Raw genomic sequence first — 22,993 nt, 5'->3', positions numbered from 1 at the left:
AACTTAGAAAGGTACAAGAGTAATGTAAGAGGTTGGGTAAATTCTATCAAAAGATTTCATGGTAGAATCTTCAGTCTTGAAGACTGAGTTGACATGGAGTCCAAAGTGTGAGATAAACAAAAGACTGCAGATTAATGAAACAGCAGCAGTGTCATTAATTAAACATGAGTAAGTCACTAGAGGAATCTGGTTTGGAGTCAAGGAGAAAATGCTGAATTCAATCTTACATAAACAAGTAATGTAATGTTTATGGCACTACAGCTGGAGAGATAAGTAATGGCTGAAGACAGAGAAGCTGGAAGACTGTGTATACAAGTGGCATGCCAGAGGAGAAACCAAGGGCAAGGCCAAGGGCAGAGCAAGGGTGGTAAAGGGTGGGGGGCTGGGTTTTGAAGGGGAGGGGGTAGAAGAAAATAAAATATAAAAAGAAAATATGTAACTTACTTTGAAACAGCTCTATAAGATGACGGTAAATTTAGTAGAATGATAATTGTAGAATCTAGGTTGTGTATGTGAGTGTTCACTGTATAATTCTTTCAACTTTTCTGTGTGTTTGAAAACATTCATAATAAAATGTTGGAAGACATGAAAATGAGAAAAAAGAAGCAACTAGAGATGGGGGTTGAGAATGACACAATAGAACTGCTTTAGAAGCTAACAGAAGTTCTAAAATTAAGGGAGAGGCAGCCAATGGGTATCAAATTCTGTAGACAGACTCAGAACATTGAAGAAGAAAATTGATTTAGCAATGAAACCATCGGTGACCAAAAAACCACTGGTGACCATTGTAAAAGTAATTTCTATCAAGTTGTCAAGCAGAATTCAGATCTTAGAAGTATAGTGTTGATGCAAAAACTGGGATGGAGATGATGGTTTCTAGAAGTTTGTGGGTAAAAGGAGGTGAGACATTGTAAGTTGGTTGGAGGAATCCAAATTCATTTGCAGACAGAAGATACTGGTAGACAAAGAGAAAATAAAGATTGAGACAGGGGTTGATAGACAGACAGAACAAGGGCAGAGAGTTGGAAGGTGGGGATGGGATCAGGAGCTCAGGGGAAGGATTGGCTGTGAAGGCAGTTGCTAAGGACGAGAAGCAAGGAGAATACGGGAAGACGTGGAGACGAGGAAAGGTGAAGTTGAATGTAACATGTTGGACTGCCCTCATCTTCCCAGTGAAAGGAGATGTGAAGTCATCCACTTAGGCAGTGAGGAAGGGGGTGGATTTGGAGTAAAAATGGTCCCGTGCAGGCTCCGACAGTGATTCATTCTCTGGCTCAGTACTGAGGAAGGCACTTTCTCTAAGCTAGCATTTGGAAACTCAAATTAAACTCTCTAGTGACAAAGACAGAATCACATTGCTAAGTTCCGGTAACCATAAAGCATTACTTACCAGATAGCACAACTTTTCACACCGTATGGGGCAGTAAGCCATCTGTTCTGTGGCTTGGACTTTGATGCGCACATCTGAAACACCACCTGCAGGTGGCTGCTTCCCTGGGATTTCATTGTAATACTCATGATCTTCTCTCTCCACAGCAGGACCATCAAGAGGCACCTCCTCACTGCAAGGGAAAAAAGAATCCCCAAGAGACTGGGTGGGAATTCAAATGCTGTAGGGGAGGCAGAGGGATCAGAACCATGCAAATCATCCTGAAAAATGCTGCATTCATGTTTTTAAATTATAGCTGTGCTTAAGTGATGTCAAATATCTGGATGGAAGCAACCAGATGGTTGTTTAGCTTTCCATAGACAATTAAAGTGGGGCAAGCCAATGGAAAGTGCCAAGGGTGATGCTTTTGTGTCTCCTCCCAGTGATTAAGAGAAACACACACACACACACACACACACACACACACACACACACACTCCTTGAATGTAAGTCATCTATGTCAGCAGGATACAAAATTAAAGTTTTCCTGAGTATCTTCAGCATGTTTGGATTATACCATTTTGGAAATGTTTTGCTCAAAAAAAAATTAGATATTGGGCAGGGGGCCTGGCCCAGTTTGTGAAACTAAGATGAAAAAAATAAGAGAGTTATGGCCAGCCATCTCGCCTGCACAAATCTGGAGAAGTATATGGGATTCATAAAGAAATATTAGAACCATATGTGCAAGTGGGTAGATTTATGTAAACATGCATTGTTTTAAAAACCGAAACAGGGAAAAAAAAACAAAAACAAAAACAAAACAAACAACTTTTCTTCCAAATTGGAATTAGTAGCTTTCTTATGAAAAAGAATAAATCAAGTCCTTTGGGATTGAACTGATTCTACTGACAAGCCACACAGTTTTGTCGGGTTCGTTACCTGTCAACAAAGTGATAGCACTAGGATGTAAGTGTTATCCTGGGAAAAATTCAACCTCAAGGCTTCCTAGTAACCCCCTCTCCTTTGCTACCCCAGACCACCTTAAAAAGGGAGATCTCCAAACCCAACGTTTGTTAATACACAAAGTAACTAACCTGGGGGGGGCGGTGCATTTAAAAGTACCCAAGAGTTTTGTCTCTTGGGTATGAATTCTGCTCACTGTACTCTACACTGCTGGAGGCTGTCAGGCCTGAAGGGCTCAGCTTTCCTTGTAGACTTTCTGCGCCTCAGATAGAACAACCAGATCCTTGGGTCACATCACCTGCCAGCCCTGCCACAGTTTAACTGGAACTCATCTATTTACATTGCAAACTAGCAAACTAACAGCGATTCCTGCTATAGACATTTGATTCCTACTGTTTCCCTCTTCATTCTTGATTTTTTTTTATTTTATTTAAAAAAAATTTTTTTTTAATTTTTTTAAAATTTATTTTTGAGAGAGAGAGAGAGAGAAAGCATGAGCAGGGGAGGGGCAGAGAGAGACACAGAATCTGAAGCACACTCCAGGCTCTGAGTTGTCAGCACAGAGCCCAACACGGGGCTTGAATTCATGAACTGCGAGATGGGGTCCTGAGCCAAAGTAGGCCGCTTAACTGACTGAGCCACCCAGAAACCTCTCAATATATTTTTTTTAGTGGTATGCATGGGATCTGGGATTGAAACAATTCTGAGACATTTGATATCTGTTATTTTATGATACTACTTAATTCATAGCTCTGTATGATATCAGAGAAACAGGGAAGACCCCTTCTTGGAGTGTCTCCTTTAATTTTGATACAAAGCAAGAGTAAATATCTGGACAAATACAAGAGAAAGAAAAATAGAAAATGTCATTATTAGTTTGTACTGAAACTGCCTATTTGTAAGAAAAAATTTACTAATTCCATTAGTCAGTTTGAAAATGCCATATTAATTTGAAAATACAGCAAAATAAATATAGCAAGTCAAATAATTATAGAACTCTTGGCTGACCTTTCACAAGAAGTATTCAAAGAAGGATTTTTCAAATACTGTTTAAACCGGAGTTCAAAAGCCTGCCCTATGGTGCTGATGACATCTTGGGCCATTCCGCTGCGGCATTCCAATATGTGGCAGGCTGCAAGTGGACGAACAAAAAGAAACTGTAATGAATTTTCAACAAGAAAAGGTTATAATAAAGTAAAAATATTTCCAGAACATGAACTGGTACTTGAATAAAAGGGAGTAGGTTTATAAGCTCTCTTCAGCTCTGAAATGGCAGAAAAGAATACCTCATATTTCATTTGCATCAAAGAGAAAAAACCATTCATAGTTTACATTTAAATATCTCAAAACACTGACAGATTTTGGTTTCAAGACAGGTTTTTGGGGGCCCCCATTTTTATAAAACCAGATTGATCCTAACCAATAACGTGACTCACGTTCAATGTTAGCTCTAGAATTCAATACCAGAGATGCTGAGGGCAGCAATCTGACAGGAAGGCTTGTGGTTGTGCTGTTGTCTTTGCAAAAATATAACTTTCCAAACCTTCTCTCCTCACTCAAAGTGGGGGATGAGCTGCTGGCAAAAACAGGAGCTTTATAATACCCCTTTGCCCTGTTATTGCTATTTTTAAAATTTTTTTAACATTCATTTATTTTTGAGGTGGGGGAAGGGGCAAAGAGAGAGGGAGACACAGAGTCCAAAGCAGGCTCCAGGCTCTGAGCTGTCAGCACAGAGCCCGAGGCAGGGATCGAACTCATCAACCGTGAGATCATGACCTGAGCCAAAGTTGGACACGGCCGACTGAGTCACCCAGAAGCCCCATGTCATTGCTATTATAAAGCAGTGATGGTATGGTAACCCCTGTCTTCACAACCCTACTAAAGAACTATCTCCATTAAGCATTAAAAACAAGATTTTGTGACAATGGCATGACCAGAAGATGTTAAAATTTTTTATTAGATACTTTCTCTGAGAAGCTGGTACTGGGAAGAGGAAGATTTTCACAAGTAATTTAAAGAAATAAATTATGGAGGGGGCAGCTGACAGAATATCACAAATGAGCAAATCTGCTGCTGCTGCTGCTGCTACATAAAATCAGGAGCTTATGTGGAGAGACTATAAATTCACCTCCCACCATATGGAATATCATTCTTGCTTCGATGAGAGTCTGGGGTCTTGCTTAGGGCCCTGCAATATGGAGATTTAATTGAAATGGAAGTTTCATCAGGATGACTTAAAGATAAAGGCAATAAATCTTGTGAGAAGTAAAATCTTTAAAATACATATTGATTTGTATAGCCTGAAGAATGGAGGGATGAGAAAAAGCTTAATAATGGTTAAATATACACAAGAACGCTGTAAAAACTGTTAGCTATTCTCTGAGAACAGCTTAAGCGAGTGCATGGGGAATTAGAATAGAAGCCCAGGAAGCCTCCTGGGTCTCAGGAACTGTGGAGCCAACACTGGGACACCTTACTAAAAGGGACACCAAAGGAGAGGAGAGAGAGCTGTCTTTATGGAATGAGCTAACTGTGCTGACTTGGAAGCATGGTTTTATGCTTTTGCATTCTCTTGGAAAGGATCTTGTATGTATGTAAAGTAAAAGGCAATTCATTGACATCTGATAGAATTTTCAGAGCCTATAAAAGTACACAATAGTAGTACCTACAACAGTGTTTCTTAGCCTTATGTTATAATTATCTCAGGAAGGAGCTGGCTCCTAAGTAGCTCAATCAGTTAAGCCACCAACTTTGGCTCAGGTCATGATCTCCCAGTTCGTGAGTCTGAGATCCGCATCAGGCTCTGCACTGGCAGCGCAGAGCCTGCTTAGGATTCTCTCTCTCTCCCTCTCTCTCTGCCCTTCCCTGCCCTCTCCTCTCAAAATAAGTACATTAAAAAAATAAGAATCTCAAAGAATCTCAAATAATTCTGATTCCAGAATTGACTTGACTTTCATTTAAAGGATTTAAATGAAATTTTTATAGAGTTGGTTTTTTTAATGTTTATTTCTTTATTTTTGAGAGAGAGAGAGCAAAGGAGGGGCATAGAGAGACACACACACAGAAAGAGGATCTGAAGCAGGCTCCAGGCTCTGAGCTGTCAGCACAGAGCCCGACGCGAGCCTCAAACCCACAGACTGCGAGATCATGACCTGAGCTGAAGTCAGATGCTCAACTGACTGAGCCACCCAGATGCCCCAGGGCACTGATGGTTTTTAAGTCCCTTATTGCTTTATGGAGACCCCAACCTTCATCTGTCACGGTAGCTTCAGCCTTCTGAGGAACAGGCACGTGGGTTCTTGTGGCACGTGGGTACTCAGGAAGGAAGGACACAACTAAACCCACCAGCCGACCTCTACCACTTCTCACATCTAAAATGTTCTTACTTATCTCAACTCTTCTCATTCTGATACTTTGAGCATTTGGTCCTGTTCCTGGACTGATGCTACCAACACATTCTGCTTTGCTTTGGATGACCTCATTGCTGCCATATTACTTTTTCTGAGAAGATCAGACGACAAACAGTGGTGCCCGGCACCATGAAAGGAATGACATTGGACAGAAAGGTTGACCCTGTGCAGACGTTCTGTACAGCCTCACTATCTCCAGTGAACACACATGTTGTGATAGTGCTGTTGTTGGTATTCACAGACACACCACTCTGCGAAAATGGTCTTGGTTCTTTTTGAGGTTGGTCATGGGCCAGAATAGGGATGGGCTTTGAATCAAACACAGGTGTGCCCATTTCCCAGTGTTAGACCCATCTCCAGAAGCTTAGATAAGCAGCCAGGTTGGCCAAGAATTTACCAACCTTTTTTTTTTTTTTTTAATTTTTTTTTTCAACGTTTATTTATTTTTGGGACAGAGAGAGACAGAGCATGAACGGGGGAGGGGCAGAGAGAGAGGGAGACACAGAATCGGAAACAGGCTCCAGGCTCTGAACCATCAGCCCAGAGCCCGACGCGGGGCTCGAACTCACGGACCGCGAGATCGTGACCTGGCTGAAGTCGGACGCTTAACCGACTGCGCCACCCAGGCGCCCCAAGAATTTACCAACCTTTAGCTAACGAGAAGGTAGAAAGACAAGTATATAAAAAGCCCCAACTGCCAAAAAAGAATGTGACTTTCCAGTGACATGATAACTTTGCATGGAGGTCTGAGATGGAATCAGACGCAGATATGAATTCTTTTCCCTCCACCTCATAGCCAGACAGACCCATAACTCTACCTCTGGGTATCAAGCACTATATTAGGGAGGATTTTTTTTTTTTTTAATCTTAGATACATATTCTTCAAACTTTATTCATTTGGTTTCCTAATTGGATGTTCATGGACAAGAGGCTGAGAACTCTTCTTAGAGGATAACAGGCCCTTCTTTACTAGTTTTATATTTATTTTTAATAGACCAGGGTGTTTTTGTTTTGTTTCTGTTTTTGCATTTTTTAATAAACTAGAAATTCAAAAGCGCAGCTTCTCAGGTCAACCACCAGATGGTGCTGTGGTACTGAAGCAAGGAGTCCTCCCCGCTTAGAACTCCGCCCAAAGAAGTAAGCCAGCCGTCAGTCCACAGTAAACTGATGTCACCAGGACAGTAGTCCATATATTTTATAACCATAACCATAAATGTAAATAAACAGGCTAATTTAAATTATTTTTGTGGTCTTTAAAAACATTTTTTTTTAACTTTCTTCAGAGACTGAAAACCATGGCCTTCCTATATACACCCAGGTAGACTGGGGCCTCTTCACATACCAGATTCAAAGAAACTATTTAAACCTCCCTGGACTACTACATATTTGGAATGAGAGGTGAAGAGAATATGTATTACGGGGCAAGCTGTGTTAGTCACTAAGTAAACTCAAAACATTCTTAGAGTGACTTACCTTTTCTACAGAAAAGGCCCTTTATAAAATGAGGCGTTCACTAAAGGGTCCCAGCAGAAATGGAAAAAAAAGGAGCAACTGCCCCGACTTGAATCTACTAATGCTAAAAGTGAATTGGGCAGATGAGAGATAGTGGGAACATTCAGGATTCTTAGCAAGGAGCCTGGACTCCTCTGCCTGACAGCTACGCTCTTCCTCATCCTGGAGGTCCCGCCCTCTGTCCCTTACCCATCCACTGACATCCTGCTTCCCAGGGGCACCTAGGGCCTGTTCATTGGCACACTGAAGGTTATTTTCTGCCTTCATGCCCCCTAACTCCTTTTCAGTATGTGACTTTCTGGGGTGCCTTATTCCAAGGTGTCTTCTCCCGGAGAAATTTGCTCTTCCTCCTTCTCAGGTGATACTCATCTCCTGATTTCCTCTCCTCCTCCTGACTACTCCTCTGGCCCTTTATGGTCTCCTCTTACCACTCCCGGAGAGCCTCAGCCCTCTTCTTTCCTGGTTCTTCCTTCAGTGATCTTGCTTACTCTTAGGGCTATGAGGCAGTTTTTCCAAACCTGCACCTGAAGGTCTGGTCTCCCTCTCTATCTCTCTCTGTCTCTCCCACCCCCACACTCCCTCCCATCCCCTTCAGCTCTACTCCCACCTTTCCGCCTCCCCGACCCTGAGCTTCTCCTGCCTGCTGAACATTTTCCCCAGATGAACCAAACTCATTAGATAATTCTGTAACATCTTCTTTCTGGTTTCACTATTTTCTTTATTTATTCAAGGATTTAGAACATTTTTTTTCTTTTTTACAAATACAATAAATATTCATTACAGGAGTTATAGAAAATAAAAAGCTACCAAGAAAAAAAATTATGTAAATCTCACTATCTAAAGATAACTACTATTAATTATTTTGGCATCTCTTTCTTTTTAATCTTTCCAATCTTTCTTCTAAGTATATCTCCCTACAAAGTGTTACCTGGGGTCATGCTATACCCATTATTTCACAATCTCCTTTTTGCACTTAATAACATTGCCAACATTTTCCCCATGTCATTATTAAATTAATTTTTTCTGTTATATAAATAACATATGACAACAATCTTTATTGCTTAGTCTTTGTGCATGTCCTAATTATTTCCTTAGAAGTTAAATTGCTGGTTCAAAAGTACTTCCCTCTTTAAGACTTCGGGTACAAATTGTCATCTTGCTCTCCAAAATGTTTGGATCTATACTCCTACCAGCATTGTTAAGAAAAACTACTACTCTAACCCCCATCTTACCTTTTTTTCAATATTTAAAATTTGAAGATGAAATATGAGATCTATTTATAAGTTGATTCCTAACGAAGTAGCTAGTAAGCTTTTGAAAACTTTTAAATGTTTCTTGGTGCCTTGTAATGTTCTTTTTTAAAGATGTGCTCAGGACCCTGAATTGATTCACTTGCTTAATAGCTGGCTGAACTTAGGAGAATGATCTCACTTTCTCAATGCCAGTGTTTGCTTTGGTAACCAAAGGAATAAATTAATATCGACCTCCGAGAGTTGTTGTGAGGATGAATTGAGACAATGCCTGCCACATGGTGGGCATGCAATAAATGGTAAATGTTTTTCCCCTATTTCCCTAGTGGATTGTCTGTTTCCAATTTGTAATAATCCCTGTTTCTTTAATGGCAACACCGCTCCAAATCACAAGGATGATGATGATGATGATGATGATAATAATAATAGCTAACATTTATTATATACTTACTAGGAGCCACATATGGGGATATTTGCATTGTATATAATATCTCATTAAGTCCTCAGGAATATCTGATTTCTATTTCTTCACCAACCTTTATATCCAAATTGTTGCCAAGTTCCATTAGTTCCCATATTTGTCCAAACTGTCCCTTCCTCCCCCAGTGCAATGTAAACATTACCACTCCTGCCCAGGACTAATGAGATATCCTCAAAATTGGACTCTACAATTCCAGACTGTTTTCGGTCCTCCAGTATCATTTTCACAGATACAAATGCCAGAAAACTTATCACTTTGCAATTTCAGCAAAAAGGCAGAAGCCAGAATAATGGCTATAAAGCTCAAAATCTTTTAATGGCTCCCAGTGGCCTTCTGACCAGCACTCAAAGCCCTCTACACTCTGTTTCTGACCTATCTCTTTGGCCATGGCTCCCCTACTTCTATTCCTTCACTTCTCTGCAACCCCAGCCTTCCACACACACTCACATACCACCCAAACACATAGCCCCAAGCTCTCATTACAGGACTTTTTCACCCACAAATCTCGACTGAGCCCCTGCTATGTTCCACATACTGTTGTCCAGGACCCCCTCCTTCTCCAGGCACATCCTATTTCTCTCTGCCATTAAATGATGAGCCCAGGCTAGCCAGGAACTGTTTTCCTCCACAATGATTAGTTCAGCCCCTTTCATATTAGCATGTAATTAATAATTATTTGTGGGCTTGAAAATTATGTCAGCACCTCTGTGCAGAAATTAAAGTCCAGGGGCTGAGGTGAGTTGAAAGGATTTAACACCACTGGGTTGTGCAAGTAGGGGGTATGTTGACAACAGAGTGGCTTCTCACAGAAGTTTCTATAACCAAGATAAGTAAGAAAGGGAATGAGAGACTGAAAAAGGAGGCATAAGGATGATGAAATGCTAACATAGTAATCCAAGAAAATTACTCTCTTTCTAAGTCATCTGTCTTGCAGGTACATCCATTCCCCTAAAGAAGAAAGCAAGCGACTGACTCGAATCTTAGAACTCCTCACCACTGCTTACTGAAAAGAAATGACATGCCTGAGCTGTTCAGCGACTGATGGTAAAGTTACCAAACATCTAGATTTCCTGATCTATTTGTTCTTTCTCTCACCCTGTCTTTTCAGGTTGAGAGAAAAGACTTTGTTGTTCAGAGGCCTTCCCCAAAATAGCATGCAGTTACTCTTTCGGGAAACTCAGGCTTAACTAAAAGCAGTTGCTCTTTTCTGGTATCTTTTGTTGTATTTCATTCTTACACCCCCGTTCCCCTTCACTAGTTCCTGTCTCTCCTACTCACCTTTGGTGATTATCCATTCTTCATTGTACAGTTTACAATGAGTCAGTTTCAACCGAGTATTGTGTAGTACTTGTCACCTGTTTCTTCCTTTCCATGTCATCAAGCCATATTCTTTTGGCAAGCATTTACTGAGTATCTACTACGTCAGGTCTTGTGTTAGCAGCTGGTCCTCATCATTTCGTTTTTTAAAAGTTTTCTTTATTTTGAGAGAAAGAGACACACAGAGTGCGAGACAGAGAATCCCAAGCCGGCTCCAAGCTGTTAGCACAGAGCCCAAGGTGGGGGTTGATCCCACGAACCATGAGATCATGACCTGAGCCAAAATAAGAGTCAGAAGCTTAACTGACTGAGCCACCCAGGTGCCCCTTATCATTTCATTTTTTACTATGACAATAGGTTCCAAATAGATCTCCCTGTCTTACGTTTCTTCCTGAATCCATCCTGCTCCCAAAACAATCTTTGTGAAGCTTTGCTCTGTCAACAGAATTCTCCACCCATTTGCTTGAAGATTAAGTGCCTACTTATCAGCCCTCTGGATGCCTTTTAGAAATCTTTTTCTCTGCATCCAATCTGCTTTCTAGTAAATATGTTCTATTCATTTGCCCTCCACCCCCAGCATACCATGTACATTTCCATCTTTGTTTTATAGCTCTTTGAATTTCCAAATGCTACTCCATGGGGAATGGAAGTAATAAAATGGGGGGGGGGAGAAACTCTATCCCTGGGGTGGCAGAGGATGCCACCCTAATAGGTTCTAGTCAAGGAGAAGAAGCAACCTAAGACTCATCCCTACGAGGAATCTGAATGTCCCAGAGTTAGGGATAAGAAGCAACAATAACCATGTCTGTCTAAAGAGGTCCAATGAGCTAAGGAACTTCCAGCCCTTCATCCAAAGTTTGACTGGGAGATGAGTTTCTTTAGGCAAACTTGCTAAATCCTGGGATGAGAAATCCAATCAACTTACTCTTTCATTCACTGAGATACTCAACAAAAATAGGTATTTTTGTTCCAACACCTATATGCTTGGCTTTGGGGTGAGTGCTTTGGAAACAACAGTGAATAAGGTAAACAGGTTCCTGCCCTCATGAAGGTTTCAGTAGAAAGGAAAGACATTAAACACATCAACAAATGGTAAATAAAATAACAAAAATGTGGGGTTAGTGTTAATAAGAAGAGAAATAAAGTATGATGATGCAAAAGGGTGGGATATGCTATTGGAGATAGGAGGGGCTATCACTCAAAGAAGGTCTCTCTGAAGAAGAGACATTTAAGTTGAGATCCAAAACATGAGAAGAAGCCAAACACTCAAAATGTCAGACTCTTGAACAGCAAAGGTACGGGCTCAACATACATGTGTGGTGCATGCGCACGTACACACACACAAACACACACACACACTTGCTGTGACTAATGTGGGCCAATAACCTCACTGGCTTGGGTCTCTATGTAGTTCATTCATCCATTGGGGATGCAGCAGCCAGCTCCTTCTATTATTATAACCAGAACAGCTTGTCTTTTGATTATACAAAAGATAATAAACCTTTTGGTATAAGGGTCCCTCAGACAACCGGGATCTAAATCCCAGCTACATAATTTTTTCTACTTTGCTCTGCTAGCTGGGCTATTTATTTCCAACTCAAATTCACATAATATTTCTAGAACCCAATCCAGCACTCTAGTGATCCTCATTACCCTGTATATTGAAAAAAAACTCCTTGTTACATTTTAAAGTTGGTATATACCAGTTCTTAAGAAAATCTAGAAGTTGCTTTCCATACCTCGTTGATTAACTGGATCTTTAGCTACGTAGGCAACATAGTCTGTAGTATCCTATAAAAAAGGGAAAACAATTGCATTTAAAATGAATGGATTGTACTGTTGAAAGATAAGAGTACATTTAGGACATGATACTGAGGTACGGACTTAAATACAAATGTTTCTATTTAAAGAGAAAAGGAAAGCACCCTAAAAGGGAACATAAATATACACTGGGTAGTTTAGCAATTGTGGAGTCCTGATTCTCTGTCCCTTGGAGAGAGAAGTTGAAAATTAAAAATTTAGAGGCAGAGTTAGTGATACTTACTCACTAAGAATAAAAAGGAATCCAGATAGGGAATATATTGGTACAGATATTCTTAAAAAATGGTAAGGGACCATGACTCTCTCCTGTTTTGAAAGTTGAAATACCAGGGGTTATGCAGTCACAAAGGAGTCATAAACTGGGAGGCAGCACCATGATTTCCCAGTTGTCCAGACAGACACCATGTTTGTCAGAAAATAAGTCAATTAAAGAGACACATTGGTTTTTGTGGTTGTTAGCTCGCTCGAGTGCAGTGCAAGTTAAGAAATAAAGCAAAAATACAAAGCATTTATCTGATCAATATATAGAAAGGAAAAATCATGTTTGAAAACGAGAACCCATGAAAACCCTAAAGATTTCAAAAAGAGGTGTTGCTGACGTTGTAAAAACAAGCAAAAAGCCACTTGGTAATTCTGACTTTTATTGAAAACAGTAAACTGATGAATGATAAGATCTTAATAATTAAAGATGCTTTTTGTTATCTCGGTTCTCAGGGAAAAAAATACACACAATGCCATTTGCAGATTAGAAGTATGACTCTCCAGAGGGAAGATGCAATCAACTGGCAGGAAATAAAAACCCGTTTGTAATACCCTCAAGGACAATCACTTAATAACCCACAGTGAAACACACAGGAAGCAGATCTCAGGGTCAGCGTAACTTGTCTTCAGTTATTTTAAAAAATAACAAACACCTAAATAAATTTATCTTCTGCTAAAAGATAAAAGGCTTGAGATATCTTGTAAATAAATAAGGTCATATCTGTGAGCTTTGTTTTATATTAATTTAGAGGCAAAGCCACAGTTGCTGGGGACTTGGTTGCTATTTTTAAAACTGAAGGGATGGTAATGATGCCAGCAACATGGGTTGGCGCATTCGATGGTGGGAAAGAGGTTGTGGGACTTCATCCTCAAAACCGTCTCCAACAGTCTTACAGTTCTAAAATCAGTAACTGTAAATATCTGGGAGAATTTTAAGAATGTTAAAAGTAACGCACAAATAGTAAAAAAATATATACAAAAATATATTTGTGACATACTTGTAATGCATTTTTGAAAAAGAGAAAGTATTTCTAGATACAGAAGCATTACGAATGACTGTCTTAAGGGCTGACGGGAGGAAGACAAGTAAATTGTCTTTGAGAAGAGAGTAAAGGTGAGGGTGAGCAAAGGTCAAGAGGGAAGGAAGGATAGCTAATCTTTAACTGTTTTCATTTTTTGAAATGTTTATTTATTTTTGAGAGACAAAGAGACAGAGCACCAGCAGGGGAGGGGCAGAGAGAGAGGGAGACACAGAAGCTGAAGCAGGCTCCAGGCTCTGAGCTGTCAGCAAAGAGCCCAATGCAGGTCTTAAACCCATGAACCATGACATAATGACCTGAGCTGAAAATCAGATGCTTAACCGACTGAGCCACCCAGGCACTCCAAGAACAGCTAATCTTTTTTTAAACTCTGGAGGAAATCTGGTGGAAAGAAGGGTACTACTTTGGGCCACGGAGACTTTTAGCTTCTTGCACCCAGTTAGCTGAGAAGTTGTAAATTTCTAACAGACAAAGCTATGAGCATGTGCTAGCAATAGTGGTGATAGCTATCCCCTATCACGCGGTGCCAGGCATGGTACTAGCAGGTTATACACATCAATTCACTGAATTCTCGCAACACTGTGAGGCAAGGGTGATCATTCCCCATTTTACAGATGAGAACTCTGAAGCTAAGAGAGACTAAATAAGTCAAGTCTCCCTGACTCCAAAGCCTGGCAGTTCATCTGGGGGACCTTGAATGCCAATGCTTATGGTTGCCCCAGTTTTTTATTTTAAATAGAATTGCAGGTTTTCTTTCCAGCTGCAGAGAGCACAGGGGCCCCACTCAAATCAGTAGGTACAAACTTCCCCACAGTGGCTAGGAATTCTTTACCGTTTGTTTCTGGACAGTACTTTGGTGGGTTGAAAGTACTAAAGAACTAAAGGCACATGAAGACAATCTATTAGGACTGGGACAACTAGGATAGACGTCATGCAGGGCATGCCTAGGGTAAACGAGGATCTGAGTGCCAATGTGAACATGACAACAACTCTTGAAACTTGAAAGGGAAATTTAGAGCAAATGTCTGTAAATATTTTTAGCACTTCACTTATACAACTCATTACTTTAAATAACTTAAGGAAAGTATTTGAGCTCCTTCGTGGATGACTGAGCTATAATGGGTTAGGAATAAAAGAGACAATGCTGGCCTCTTCAGGCTGGATTCAGTCAGCCCTCTCTGTACCAAACAAGTCCCTGGTTGTCACCGTTGAGGCAAAATTACAAGGCTTGGTGGATGGGAGTTCAGATTCAGTACCAGGCTCACACTGCAGCTAAGTGCTAGGCTTTTTGCATACCCCCTGTTTGCTAACGAATCCATAATTAGCCATCCACGGAATCTCTTGAGGATGAGGTAGAGTTCTTAAAATCTGGTTTACATATTAATTAAATAGCACCATGGAACTAGTATATTCATTTGGAAATAACTATGCCCAAAGCAGAAAGGTGAGGAAGTAGAGAAGCCTAAGGGGAAAATTAAGTATCCATTAATAAAAGAAAAAAAAAATCCCAATGATCTGAAGTCCTACTATAAATACTGCTTTTCTTCCGTATGCTTCAAACAGGTTCTGAAGACAGGGTGTCTAGGTTTGACGTGCTTAAATATTTTGAATCACAGGTAGCCAGTGTGAAGACAAGTAATTACTGAAATATTTTTAAGAATAGGGTAATGTGAATAGCATTTAACTATATATTTCACACACTAAAAGGTTATACCAACAACCAAGTGAAGAAAGTTGCTTAAATACTTTAGATGCCAGTAAAGGAAGCAACGATTACAACAGAGTAGCTTTGGAACTTTATTTCCTTTTAGGATAGACCATAATTTTTCCTTTTGAATATTTAGCATAGAGGTCAAAACTCTGCAGTGACATCAGCTGCCAGATTTAGTTTTTACTACCATTCCATACCTCTCCTGGATTTCTGAGTTATATGTCCTATCGTTTATGGTCCTACATTTTATTCCTCAATTGGAAGTGAGAAACTAAATGTGGTGGCTAGAAAAAAATCAGCCGTTACACTGGATTTTACTGCCGCATTTCTGAAGGATACAATCTTTAATAATAAATGCTCAGCAGAACAGAAGGCAATACATTGGCAGTAAGAACAAAATCTGCATGTGCTCCCGATATATTTTCTTGACCTTACTGATGTTCAATCATTCTAAAAGTCAGACTCAGTCCTCTTCTAGCTTCTGGATGTTTGCAGGTAGGAGAAAAATGTCATAATATCATGAAGCAGCAAAATCTTCCTTCTAACCCCTCAGTTCAAACAGATTTGTTTCTTGGTCAGTCTCAGGCTTCCTAACTTCAATGCCTCTCTTCTTCCACTCCGGTTCAGAGTGATGTGGTAGGTAGTCAGGGAATGACCCTCCACTCTGTAAAGAAGGCTTGGAGACAGAGCACTTGCTCCGTCTCACACAATTTGTGGGAAATGAGCACCATGTGGCCTCTAGGGAGGAAGGAACTGCAGTTCTCTCCCACCAGCTGTGTGTTCCCTCTGTGAATTTCTGAAAACCTGGCTGCTCACTTTAGACTGGACATAGTTGCCTCAGTTGGCAGCCAGAGTGGCAAACAGGCTTCCCCTATTTCCAAGTCCAACTGCCTAATAGGAGCTGCCTGGAACTCTGTGTGAAGAAGAGGCTGAGGGAGGACTGGTAACACATGTATGACATCCTTGATTTCCATGACTTAGTTGTTACCTACAAGAACAGTCTCGGATGATAACTCCATGAGTAACAACACAATGGAAAATTATTAGCTCATTTGCTAATCCAAACATTTTAAAAATAAGTAATGGAAACTATTTTACCAAAGCCAAATTTTTGAATGCACATAGCTATTCACAAATTGTAATAAAACACTGGAAAAGACATGTAACGGCTAACATGCTTTACATGGAAGTTCTTTTAACTCTTATAAAAAGGAATTTTATAAATCTATACTTACAGGATCCCCTCCAGAGGCAAATGAAATAGACTGCATATGATGATTTGCAATAATCTGTAAAACATAAACAAATTAAACATGTATGATGCTACAAATTAAATGCCTAGTTACATACAATCTAACAGTAATGGTCGTACATTTGTATGTTTTGTCTTTGCCTGCTCAGCATCCCTTTGGAAATTACTCCATCCACATTCTATACTAATCTCATAAGGTTCAAGTAGGTTTGACAAGCCCGTCTCACCAGCCCCCTCCTTATGGCTGGACACAGGATCCAGGCCTAGGCCATCAGAAAACACCATCCCTCTGGATACAGCAAAGCCAGTCAATATCATGGGGAGGAACTGAGACAGATAATAGGAAAGAATGCATCTTTCTCTGCCATTAAGGACCTTAGTTTAAGTCCAAAGCTTCTGGGATTCATCTTTTGCTGCCATGTGGGAAAAGCCTGATGGAAAAACAAAGTTTTCCCTCTGGAGAGTATCAGAGCTGAGAGTTAAAAAAAAAAATCTGATGGTAATATTTGTTTCATCACTTCAACCAATACATTTCCCCCCTCTCTTTAGTTTTTATGCATTTTTTTTCTATTTTATTTATTTAATTTTATATAAGTTGGTTTGAATTGGGTTTCAGTCATTCATCACCAAAAGCATACTAAAGCACTAACATTAAGAATTTCAATATGATGTAGACTATCCAAGTGAACTGCATTAGTTAGCTGAGAAGACCACCTCTTTTGAGATTTTGCCTCTTGAGATTTTAGGCTTGCTTATTTGGAAATCACAGAGTAATGACCAACTGACAGAGAATTATTTGTCATACTGCTTTGAAGGTTCATTAAAATACCAACTGTGCACCAATTGGCTAAGCCTGTCTTGAGAAATGTTTAACATAATGTATACAAGAGTATAAGATACTCTTATATAAGATAGCCAGCAATTCTATTCTTAGATGTAGATCCACAGAATTGCATAAATACAAGCACCAAAAACCTTCCCAAGAAAGATAATTACTGCCCTGTTTGTAATAGGTCCAAACTGGAATCAATCCCAATGATGATCACTGTGATATTTAAACAATGGACTACTATGTAGCAAACACACACACACACACACACACACACACACACACACACAAACAAAACATATTTCTTGGGTAAAAGAAGCCACACACACACAAAGAATATATACTACATGGTTTAATTTATATAAAGTTCAAAAAACAGGCAAAAATATTTTATTCTGTTTGAAATCAGAATGGTGGTGCTCGTAGGGCAAAGAAAGAGAAAGCAAATGGTTTTCTGGAATCCTGAAAATCGTGTTTCTCGATCTGGGTAACGGTTACACAAATATGTCCATTTTGTGATAACCAAGCTGCGCACTTAAGATTTGTGCACTTTTTTGTATTTGTGTTTTCTATGTTTAGATTTCAGCTAAAAGTGATTACTAAAAATAAATCAATATACAAACATCAATGTCTTTCCCACATACCAGCAATAGCCAACTAGACATTGTATTGGAGTAAGGGGTACATTTTATGATAGTACCTGAGTATAAAATAGTAAGAATCACATAAGCCTTTTTGGAAAACTTCATTGAAGGGTATAAATAAGACACAAACAAGCAGAAAGATATATATTACTTTTATGGATGAGAAGACAATATTGTAAAAATGTCAATTCTCCCCCAAATTAATCTGTAAATTCCATGCAACTCAAATAAAAATTCCATCTATATCATTCGGGTAACTTTTCAAGCTACTTCTAAAATTCACATGGAAGAACAAATGTGCAAGAAGAGTTAAGGCAATCTTTTAAAGAACAAAGACACAAGATTTTTCCTATCAGCAAGACATATTGTAACACTGTAGAAATTCGTTTGAATACAAAGTCTAAAACAAACTCACACATTTGTTTTCTTTTAATATGATAACTGTGGCACCAAACAACCAACAAAGGACAGTGATTAAATCAGTGAAGTTGGCTGAATTAGCTGTATATGTGTAAAAAAATATATAAATGAATCCTGTAATTATCGTACTTAGATAAATAAATGTTTTATCCACAAAAAAAACCTATGCATGGGGGGCCTGGGTTTCTCAGTCCGTTAAGCCTCTGACTTCGTCTCAGGTCATGATCTCACAATTTGTGGGTTTGAGCCCCGCATTGGGCGCTCTGTGCTGACAGCTCACAGCCTGGAGCCTGCTTCAGATTCTGTGTCTCCCTCTCTCTCTGCAACTCCCCTGCTCACACGCTGTCTCTGTCTTTCTCTCTCTCTCTCAAATATAAATAAACATTAAAAAAAATTTTAACAACAAAATGTATGCAAACATTGAAGAAAAATAAAAGATCATGCTTGTGATCTTTGAAGTAGGAAAATCCAACTTAATAGAAAAAAAAGATATACAGGAAAAAAAACCCTTCAATTTGAAGGGTTTACATGAAAACTCATTTTAAAACTTTTATAGGAGAAGAGACACCTGAAACCGGACAAATAACAACAGGGAGGGAGAATGTATTTGCAACATGTAAAACAAAGTATTCATATAGCTTATAAGAAATTCCTACAAATCAGTAAGAAAAAAAAATAAACCAAAAATAAGGCCAGTTAATTTTCATAAGTAACACAAATGTTCAATAAACATGTTGAAAAATAATCAATCTCCAAGAAATCAAGGCTATGGAAAATAAAACAAGGTATCATTAAATTGATAAAATTGCTCAACAAAACAGTGTGTGGCAAGGATATGGATATTCTCAAACACTGCTGATGAGAGCTGAAATCTGTACAGCAATCTTGGAGAGCAGTTTGACAGTATGTATTAAAACTAAAGTATGCATGCTCTACAATTCCGCCTTTCCACTCCTAGGTTATTTATTCTGTAGAAACATTGGCACATAGAAACATTACCCATAGTTTATATCAAAAAATCGGAAATCACTTGTGTATGGTTAGGTCAACTATAGAATAGCTATACAAATGGAATGCTATGGAAAAAAAGACTCATCTATGTATACTAACAAAGCTAAATCTTCAAGTCATTGCTGAGGTGCTTTTTGTAGCTTGAAGAGTTAGGTAAGACTTGCAAAAAAAAAAAAAAAACCCATACACACACAAGATTTTTCCACGAGGACATAAAGGTCCATATAAATGCAGAGGAAAAGAATTTAAAGAATACACACCAAACTGATTATGGTGGAAAGTTAACCTCCTGCGAAAATAAATGGAACCAAGTCCTTCTTCAGTATACTATCGTTTTAAAAAGATAGATAATATGCTTATTTGCGAATTTAACTTTTTTTTTTTTTATGGGGAAAGCAGAAGGGCTGAATGAATGGATCAGTTGTCAGCATGTTGAGAACACTGTGATTTGGAGGTGGGGATTTAGAAGTCATAAGCGCAGAGACCAAAGGTAGTTGGAGCAGATGCTATTGCCTGGGGCGGGAGGAAAAGGAGCAGGAGAGAACGGAAGGGCGAAGGGGGAGGAAGAGCACTAAGCATAGTTACAGAAGCCACGTTATGGATTTTCAAGTTTACAGCATCATAATGCGCAGAACAGTTAGGGAAAGCGGAGATTACGTAACTCTCTAAACGTAGAGTCTACTAACGGAGTTCCAAAGGACCGAAACATACACCACGGTTCCGAAGAGCGGGGACCTCCCCCGCGAGGGGGACGCCAAACGGGAGGCGGTGTTTGGGGGTCGCGCACACGCACAGGGTCACGCAGGCGCACGGCGTTTGCGCACGCGCACAACCCCTCGGCCGCGTAGCTCCGATCTTGCAAAAACACCTTTCGAGAGGTTGAGCAGCTTGTACAATGTCGGAAATGAACGAGCTGTCCGAGCTGTATGAAGAGAGCAATGACCTGCAGATGGATGTGATGCTTGGCGAGGGTGACCTTCCGCAGATGGAGGTAGGCAGCGGGAGCCGGGAGCCATCCCCGAACGCCTCCCGCAACGGGGCCCAGCCACAGCTCGAGGAGGAAGGCCCAATGGAGGAGGAGGCGGCCCAGCCAATGGCGGAGCCGCAGGGGGAACGAGGCCTTGCTAACCGGCCCAGCCTTGGGGAGCAGCCAGGCCTGATCGCAGGCCCTGACTTCGAGAGCGAGGACGAGGGCGAGGAATTTGATGACTGGGAGGACGACTACGATTATCCGGAAGAGGAGCAGCTGAGTGGTGCGGGCTACAGAGTATCAGCGGCCCTTGAAGAAGCCAACAAGATGTTTCTGAGAACATCCAGAGCAAGGGAAGCAGCCCTGGATGGCGGGTTTCAAATGCATTATGAGAAGACCCCGTTTGATCAGTTGGCTTTTATCGAAGAGCTTTTTTCACTTATGGTTGTCAATCGTCTGACCGAAGAACTCGGCTGTGATGAGATTATTGATAGAGAGTAATTAAATGCTGTTAAAAGAGGAGGAAAAGTTGAGGAGAGACCCAACATTCCACTGCCTTTTGGGTTCATTCCAGATAGTACCGTGCCAATGAAAAACTTAATCTTCAAAAAAAGATTTTTGTCGTTGTTTTGCAGAATAGAATAGGGCAGTGACTGCACAGTTATGAAAAAGAAAAAATTGTTAAAGAAGAAAAGGCATTTTAGGACTGTGGAAATCTGTTTTCAAGAACCTTCCTGAAACACCTGTGGCTTTGACTTTGTTATTGATCCAGATTATTCTCCTTGCATTGGGGAAAATATCTTTCATACTTCACTGTAAGGGATGGTTTTGCGAGAGTAAGTTAATGTCAAGACAAACTGCCAATACAAGAGCCCAATGATATTAATTACATGAGAAAAAGTAACTAATACATCCAGTTTAGGACACGAGATGTCTGAGTTATTTGGACTGAAAGCCCACTGAGAGAACTCTGAAGATTCCACTTTATGGTCTATCCAAGCCAATTATCAAAGGCTACATTTTTTTAGTGTAAAATAAATTGGGTGTTCTTCAGTATCCGAAAAGGATAAGCAAACCCAAAAAGAAATATGTATCAGGTGTGCTATATCTCAAAATGTGTTTTCAAGAGCATCTGAAATTTTGATTGTCCATGTATCTTGATGATTTATAAAGCTACTATGATCCATAATTCCAGAAAATTTATTATCTTAACCATTTTTAAAACTCAAAAATATCCATAGTAAAATTTCAAATTTAGATATTAAAAAATATGTGAAAGAACAAAGAAAACAAAACTATTTCTAACTCTCTTATACTAGAGAAATTGTTTTACTCGCTCTCTGTTTTTCATTTAACTTTACAGGTGAAAGACTTTGGTTGAACTTCATAACATAAGAACTGTCAAAGGGAAAATGTCAAGTAAAAGGAAAGCCCTGCATCTAAAAAAAGACTGAACAATTATGCCCTTAATCTTTAAAGGTTTTAAACCTGCCCAGAAATCCTCATCAGTATCTGAAGTTTCCCTCTGTCTCCTCCTCTAATGAAGCTTGTTATTGGTTATGCACCAGCATTCGAGATAATAAAATTTCTTGTTCTGTGTATTTTGTTTGTTTGGCCAATAGTATTGTTCACATACTTTGTTGAAATCCTACTTTTTATCGTATTATGCTATTTTATTTTATTACCGAAACCACTTTATGATTTAAATTTAACCACTACATGGGAAAGTGTTCCAGCTTCAAATACCTGATTTATAAGTTAATTTGTGGATATTAAACTTTGTAAATTCCTATAAGAGAATTTGCTAGCCTGAGAAAACCTGTATTAACGAACATATTGCTGTGGTTATTGAGGTTCTGAAGTTGCATAAGACTAAAAATTGTGTCAGAAAGTTGTGCCCAATAAACAGTACATCAGTAGGTCTTAAGATCAATAAGACCTTATGGCAGTAAAGGACACATCCAATACAACAGCACAACTCAACCTTATTTATGTTATAGTCACCTTTTAGGGAGTGGGTTCTTTTCTGTAAAAAAAATGGACTGAGGGTTATAAACACTAGGCTTGGTGAGGAGAAGGATAGATAGATACATGGGGAAACAAACAGGAGGTGAGATGTTAGCACTTAACCCTCTTCATCCTGCCTCTCTCATGACTCACTTTCATTACATTTTCAAAAGGCTTGTAGCTGCAGTTAGATGCATCTGGATAGATAATTGCTTGTATGATGTGAATTAACTGAATTTGGTGGGGGCGGGGCGGGGGGGTGGTGGAGAAGGATGCCAGTACACAAGGAGCACTGACCAATTGCATTTACCTCCAGATAAAGATGTCAGGAAATCAAAAACTGGTCTTCATACCAGGAAGTGTGATTAGGAAATCTGTGATTAGGTTCCTCTCTGAGACTAAGGAGGGAGCAAGAAGAAGGAAAAGAAAACTGCTCCCTGTTGGACCTGAAGGCTCATTTACAGGATAAAGACCTGGACTCCACAACTGACTTCTGATGGTTGGTTCCTTGGTCTTGGAAAAACAGGCAGTAATCTGAGAGCAGTGAAATTAGTACTTGTTTGTATTTACTAAAGAAACCCCTTTTAGAATTGTAAAATCACTTTTTATGTCTTTTAAGCGTTAACACGTACTGGAAACAGCCTAGCTGGTTCAAATCTTGGCTAAATGGGAACTAAAAAAGGAGTTCTATAGCGATTCTGGTCCTGATTTTGCGAACGGGAGTG

General features: G+C 39.7%; 2 protein-coding genes across 2 annotated transcripts in view; one reads left to right on the top strand and one right to left on the bottom strand.

Annotated features, from left to right (window-relative positions):
- The window catches only part of SHC4 (SHC adaptor protein 4), a 123,901-nt gene that overhangs the window by 24,130 nt on the left and 76,778 nt on the right, over positions 1-22,993 (bottom strand). The window contains exons 5-8 of the mRNA XM_047075141.1: positions 16,371-16,424; positions 12,042-12,093; positions 3,341-3,464; positions 1,391-1,562 (exon numbers count right to left, since the gene is read on the bottom strand). Of these exons, the coding sequence (XP_046931097.1) occupies positions 1,391-1,562; positions 3,341-3,464; positions 12,042-12,093; positions 16,371-16,424 (402 nt within the window). The remainder of the gene's footprint in view (positions 1-1,390; positions 1,563-3,340; positions 3,465-12,041; positions 12,094-16,370; positions 16,425-22,993) is intronic.
- Positions 20,127-21,862, top strand: EID1 (EP300 interacting inhibitor of differentiation 1). Its single transcript, XM_047075142.1, has one exon. The coding sequence runs from the start codon at positions 20,187-20,189 to the stop codon at positions 20,760-20,762; it is 576 nt and encodes a 191-aa protein (XP_046931098.1). The 5' UTR covers positions 20,127-20,186; the 3' UTR covers positions 20,763-21,862.

This window comes from Lynx rufus, unplaced genomic scaffold (assembly GCF_022079265.1).
Source record: "Lynx rufus isolate CCGP_SWC_20201006 ecotype Redwood Valley unplaced genomic scaffold, mLynRuf1.p SCAF_13, whole genome shotgun sequence".
NCBI lineage: Eukaryota > Metazoa > Chordata > Mammalia > Carnivora > Felidae > Lynx > Lynx rufus.
This window is presented reverse-complemented; position numbering and strand designations above follow the sequence as displayed.